The sequence below is a fragment of the Miscanthus floridulus genome, chromosome 13, assembly GCF_019320115.1.
Source record: "Miscanthus floridulus cultivar M001 chromosome 13, ASM1932011v1, whole genome shotgun sequence".
Classification (NCBI taxonomy): Eukaryota; Viridiplantae; Streptophyta; class Magnoliopsida; order Poales; family Poaceae; genus Miscanthus; species Miscanthus floridulus.
This window is the reverse complement of record NC_089592.1, coordinates 80,550,660-80,557,524: the sequence shown is the minus strand read 5'-3', so window position 1 is coordinate 80,557,524 and position 6,865 is coordinate 80,550,660. Positions and strand designations below refer to the sequence as shown.

The 6,865-nt window shown below is 40.6% G+C and overlaps 1 protein-coding gene across 1 annotated transcript; it reads left to right on the top strand.

The window, feature by feature from the left end:
* Positions 1 to 786: 786 nt before the first annotated feature.
* Positions 787 to 1,503, top strand: LOC136501136 (uncharacterized). The gene has a single exon (XM_066496630.1). It carries the CDS (start codon positions 887 to 889, stop codon positions 1,259 to 1,261), a length of 375 nt encoding a protein of 124 aa, XP_066352727.1. The 5' UTR covers positions 787 to 886; the 3' UTR covers positions 1,262 to 1,503.
* The last annotated feature ends 5,362 nt before the right edge of the window (positions 1,504 to 6,865 follow it).

The following is a 6,865-nucleotide window of genomic DNA, read 5'->3' as shown; positions in this document are numbered from 1 at the left end:
TATAATTTTTTGTTGTAGCTTTAGATCTATGTTTTTTGTAATTAATTTATAGCTACAGTTCCTATGGTCCAATTATGGTGAAATGTTTATGGTGGGCTAATTATTGTATGCTTGAACTGTATTAAAAATTTTATACTCATTGTATCATGTATAACTTAGTTATAGATTTATTTATAAATCTATAACTAAGTTATACATGATTCAATGAGTATGAAATTTTTACTACTGTTCAAGCATATAATAATTAGCCCACCATAAAAATTTCACCATAATTGGACCATAGAAACTGCAGCTATGAATTAATAATAAAAAAGCATAGATCTAAAGTTATAGCAAAAAAATTTGTATTAAAGCATACCATATTATATGTTCATTGTGTAGATCTACTCATGTGGAGTCCAATAAAATTGAAATTTCTATTTTATGATTTTTCTGTGATTTACTATGTTTTTTTAAAGATTCAGCCGAAATAAATAAAAAAAGAAAAAGACAAAACCGTCTTTGAAAACCACTTATAACCGGTCAGGAAGGTAAAACGAACGATTTTAAAAATTTAGGGAGGTGGTTATCCGGTTTTAGAGTTCAGGGAGAAGAAACAGACTTTCGTAAAAGTTGAGGAGGTAATATGAACTTTTTTTTTCCGTTCTGAACTCTACTGAAAATGCTAAAATCGGTCCTATAAAAAAAATGCTAAAATCGGTGGCCCATTCATATCGGCCCACTCCAGCCCAATTCGTTCCTAAAGCTCACGTCTTCAAGCTCCCAGTGCAGCCCAGTCCAGTCCATCCTTTCTCCTCCGTCCTCCCCCGTCTCCCACTCCCACTCCCACAGCACAGCTTCTCCATTCCCCAATCTCGCAAGGCGACGCGCCCCACCGGCGGCATCGATGCGGGCGATCTCGACGGCCGCGGCGGCGGCGGGAGGCATGCTGCGCGCGCGGCTCCGCTCCGCGTCCCGCGTGCGCGGTGGCGGCGAGGGCGCGGGGCGGTGGACGACGCCGGGCCACGAGGAGCGGCCCAAGGGGTACCTGTTCAACCGCCCGCCGCCGCCGCCGGGGGAGTCGCGGAAGTGGGAGGACTGGGAGCTGCCCTGCTACATCACCTCCTTCCTCACCGTCGTCATCCTCGGCGTCGGCCTCAACGCCAAGCCCGACCTCACAATCGAGACCTGGGCGCACGAGAAGGCGCTCGAGCGCCTTCAGCAGCAGGAGCTCGCCGCCGCCGCCGCTATCTCCGGCGGCGGTGACGCCGATGCTGAGTGATCCGCTGGTCAGATCACCCTGAACTCTAGATTTTTCTGATTTCCTGCTTGTGTCGGTTCAATAAGGCTGTCTGTACTGAGATGTACGTATGTCATGACATTCCAGAAATTGATGGACATCAGATTGAACACTGTATCCATGTCGCTGTTTCACTGGATAACTTACACTGTATAATCTTTGTTAATTGTTGCATGATGGCGAACATGCTATACACTATGGATGGTTTGCACCTGTGTTTTTGACATGCTTGTTGCACTGAAATTGTTCATGGCTATACTTAGATGTATCATGCACCCCAAAATGTTTGGTTCAAATGGATCCTGCGTTTCCATAACAGAATGAATTGTTAACCGGTAATATGAGATGTTTAGGGTTCATTTTCCTGACCTGATGAGACGTGGCAAAGTTATTTTGTTACAGAAATGTAATGCTAACAACTTAGCAAGGTGCCAGAGTTTATGTAGTATGTTCTGAAAATGGAAAATGTTTCTGCCATTGTAGTTATAATGCACAATTGAAGTGCAATTCTACACAGTGTTACATGTGATTAAAATAAATATAGTCTATTGGTGTGCTGGAACCATGTTTGTATGGATGTTAAACCCAGTAGTTTCTACAATTGATAATCAAATTTAGATGATCATATGAAATTTGAACTATCTCTGTTGAATATGGCCTTAGCTCTGGATGTAGTTGGAAGTTTGGATTGCACTAGTGTGTGTCGATGATGAATGCTATCCTTCGGTATGTGTCTTTAACTCGCTATAGGGCATTACTTCCTCGTGTTTTACTGAAATTCAAAAGCAATGCTCTACTCCCTTTCTACTGCATGTAATATACAACAACAACAACAACAACAAAGCTTTAAGTCCCAAACAAGTTAGGGTAGGCTAGAGTTAAAACCCATCAGAAGCAATCAAGGTTTAGGCACATAAATAGCTGTCTTCCAAGCACTCCTATCTAAGGCTAAGTCTTTGGGTATATTCCATCCTTTCAAGTCTCCTTTTATTGCCTCTACCCAAGTCAACTTCGGTCTTCCTCTGCCTCTCTTCACGTTACTATCCTGGCTTAGGATTCCACTACGCACCGGTGCCTCTGGAGGTCTCCGTTGCACATGTCCAAACCATCTCAACCGGTGTTGGACAAGCTTTTCTTCAATTGGCGCTACCCCTAATCTATCACGTATATCATCGTTCCGAACTCGATCCCTTCTTGTATGACCGCAAATCCAACGCAATATACGCATTTCCGCGACACTTAGCTGTTGAACATGTCGTCTTTTCGTAGGCCAACATTCTGCACCATACAATATAGCAGGTCTAATCGCCGTCCTATAAAACTTGCCTTTTAGCTTCTGTGGTATATACTCAAAATTTGTGAAAAGGAAATGTGTTAAACCATGGGAACAATGCCCTAATTTAGGACTCAATGCTGATATTATCAAGGATTTAGAATCATGCTATTTTACTACCCACCTGAAAAAATGAAGATTTTGAGTGCTGGATATTGAACATCTCTCACTGGAAAGTGGCTTCAGGTGGCCAAGGTAAATGTTGCTTTCCAACTGGAACAAGAATGGTTGAGGATCTTAAAATAAGCAACTAAGAAAGGGCAAGGGATTTGCTAGTTTACAGCAACAGTTCCAGTTTTGATGTTAGCTTTTGTTTACAGGAACGTTGTGTCTGGTTGCTGGCAATGCAGCTGCTGGTGAGTGGTGACCTGGCGCAATAACTCACTAAAAGAAAGGGCAACAATTTTGATAGCGATACACAAATTTGAGCCTAACGCACTGTTTAAAGAAGCAAGGTTTGCCTGGGCACTAGGTGTCACCCTCATCCTTATCATCTAATTGCCTCTTAACCTGCTGAATCACTGTCTAGGCGCGCTAGGTACCACCCCACCTAGCACCCAGTGCTTATTAAAAACATTGATGACTTGAACCATCTCTGATCCTTACAATCAGTATTAACTGAATTCACAAGACTTGTACCATACTCACTATTCATTAATCCTTATTCCCAAATAGAAACCACCTTTCTGAACTAAGTTGTCTCTTTCCTTGCTCATCTTCTCCACACATCGTATCATCTGGACTTCTGCATTGATGCATCAATCAGCTCTACAGGTGTGACAAGGAAAAATATATTGCACGCATTGAAAGCTAAGTCGTCAAGAGTCCACATAGTTACCCAACCCCTTGAATGTCATCCAGTGGATTATCAATTTATATTTTTCCATCTATATTTCATCACTGGCACAATGTTTACACAAATATAGTCTATGAAATTGAAAGGAACCACTATTATTTTTGTGTTAGCAAGACTAATATTGCCCAACTAACTTTACTTCCTAGTGCCTAGTCTTGAGTAGCTTTTCCGAGGAGGCAAGGACTTTCGGTTCTAATTTAGTCATCTTTGTAAGGACAACTTATAGAGCTTCTTGGCCTCAACCTTACATTTGAGATAAAACATAAGCATATGTACTATAAGTCTGTACCCCCTCCAATCAGAGCATAATCTTGGGATAATACCTGCAGCCAATGAATGTGTAGAGTGTGGACAGTCAATACCTCTATTAATACATAAATTGAGCATATGAAATGATGTGTAGAGTGTAGACTTACCATTTATCTTGGGGAAAAAACTTTGCAATATTGTGTTTTTGCCAGATTTTATAGATACCCAATGTAAATTTGGGGGTCAGGGTTACATTTTAGACACCATGTCGATTTTGAAATCAACACTCCTCTATGTTTGCAGTAGTATTAGTTTGTGGTCTAAGATTACAACATCCCCATCACTTTGAGATGTTACCAATGTTTGTCAGTCAACCTTTCATTAAGTGGTTGTGCAGCTCATCTTCATTGCCAGCTTATGTTACTAACTCCACATAATAAATCAAACAATAATAATTAATAAGTAAGTGGTCTTGGCTCTTGGCTTAGGATCTGTTTGTTGAATATGAGACAAAAAAAAAGCTTCCCAAATCACCACATGTGAAAAGCCTGTCTATGTTATGTATGCTTTGGTCCAACCATTTAAACCTTTGGTAATGGAGGATGCCAGTCCAATTGGACATTTCTTTGGCCCGGTCAGCTTCACAAATTTGAAAAGTTCCCCTTTATTATCTTGACTACCTAGTCTCTGTGCAAACTGCACAAGCTCAGAGAACGGCTAAGTTGGGATGACTTGAAAAATCAAAAAGTTATGACTGTTTATACATGGCTTCGTAGTTGATGTTATCAACTTGAATCATGTTGAGATGTACACGTGTTATGTAGCTTCCTTTTGGACCTTAGCATGCAATTGATACCCTTGACTAGGCACTGGGTGCCAAAAAGGTAAAGCCTAAACAGAATTGTCTGGCATAGTAGGATGTGCCCAGTTATGTAAGCTAGCACATGATCTGTTACTAACAATTGTCTGGCATCTATTGTTTACATCTGCTGCTCATACTTGGATAAGGTGTGGGTTACTTCCTTTCCATCATTCTTTCAATAGTTTAATCATGTGTTACATCTCAAGGAGATAGTACATAGTAGGATGTGCCGGCGATTTCTCCATCATTTCATTTCTGACTACTATGTCCTCTTTGCATTAGTAACTACATTTTGACACCTGGGCATCATGAGGTTTTCCTTTGCTTTAAACAGTGTCACCATCTTTACCAACAAAAGGCATTTTTATTCTGTCACCGCAGTTATTGATGTTCAAGCATGCATTGCTCCTAGCTAGGGATGCAAATGGATGGAAACGGGAGGAAAAACTCCTAGACCGTTTCCATTTCTATATTTTTAGTGGGAACGGGATCGGGTTAGGGAAAAATGTAATAAAAAATGATAGAGATATACGAAAATACGGAAAAAGACAAATATGGACAGAAAGCTGGAAAATTAAGTTAGAATAACATGATCAAATATTCTCGAGTACACATGAACAAAGTCACAAAATAATATACAGGTATGAAGTTATCGGTCCAATATTCACTAGCATGCTATGTGTTAACATGTTAGCATGCATAATTGGTGATTAGTTGGTTTATAAACATATCATTTTTAGACATATCTCATATAGATTGAAAACGGGATGAAAAACGGAGTAATTTATATGGGCCAATTTCAGATGAAAACGGGATCTTGCGGAAACGGACGGAAAAACCCCTCTTCTGGTTCCATAAATACGAAAATGGGATCCCACAAATAGGAAAACGGATGGACAAAAGTGGAAAATGGGACGGGTCAGAACAGGATTTTTTTTCTTTCCGTTTTCATCTCTACTCCTAGTCACAGTATATGATTACCGTTGTTGCTGCAACTTTGGTAGCTAAATTTCTTACCTATAAAGTCATATAAGCTTACCTTAGAATCCATGAGTTCTTTATTTTTTATGATTTTACACGAAACTAAAAAGATGATGTTTCACTAATGCTTTAGATGATGTATAAGTTGTGCCAACCACACTGTCGAACAAATTTTTACTTGTGCTGATAAGCGTACTAGCTTAAATTCTAACAATAACTGAATATATTTTTTATATATGAGAAAAACAGGAACCCATGCCTTTGTTCCTGTGTTGTTGGGTATACTAAATGGAAATAGTGAACATGATGGCCTTGTTCGCTGGGAGGAATCTGTGAGAGTGTAAACAGTGTTTTTCATCCGGGAACAGTGTTTCCGGCTGGTTTCTATACCAGCCGAACGGCCCGATGTGTTTCCATTAGTAGGGGATCATGACAATATGACATGCACATTTTTGGTATGTACCTTTTATCCATTGAGCGAGAGCCCTTCCACACGGTACTTCCAGATCGCTATGGATGACTTTCATCTTTGTTCAACCAATTAGTCTCACAGTCAGGGTAGGCTTATACCATTACGCTCACGAGCAGAATCAGCGCTTGAGCCTACCTTCGCACACCTCTGTTACTCTTTAGGAGGCATTCGCCCCAAATAAACTACCCACCTCACATTGTCTCCCCCCCCCCCCGAATGATCGGTGCGGCGGTTAGGCACTACAAGCGTACATGATACTGTTGTAACATTTTACCCAGGAGTATTACAGGGTATCGTATTTATCCTCAGGGAAGCAATGGTTAAAGAAGATGATAGCTAACCATGATGTATCTACTAACTAGCATACCTACTAAGCCAAAGTGGGGGAAGTGATATACAATAAAGTAGGGTGACACAGAAGATCCACCCATGGAAAGGTAAAGTGAAAATGTAGCTAAGTGGGCGAACAACGAGCTAGGGAGTACAAGAACCCTGAGTTACTTATATTCAAGCACAACTCTAGCAAAGGGACTATAGTGATACAGATAAACCAAAAAAATAGTAAGGTAGGATGCAATAGCACTTCGGGCCGCATTCCGAACTAACCAACCCAAGGAATTGATTAATTAACAAGGAAGTGCCACACAAGCCCTAGCTTTAATAACTAACTCTATTGTGGTGGAATACATAGGATGGATAGGGCTGTCACCACCTGCCAACTACCAGTAACTATTTTTTTGATCGGATAACTACCACTAACTATTCAGAGAGCTAGCCACAATCCAAGGTACCTGATAGTATATGCACCACGCTTACACTATTTGATACTACCC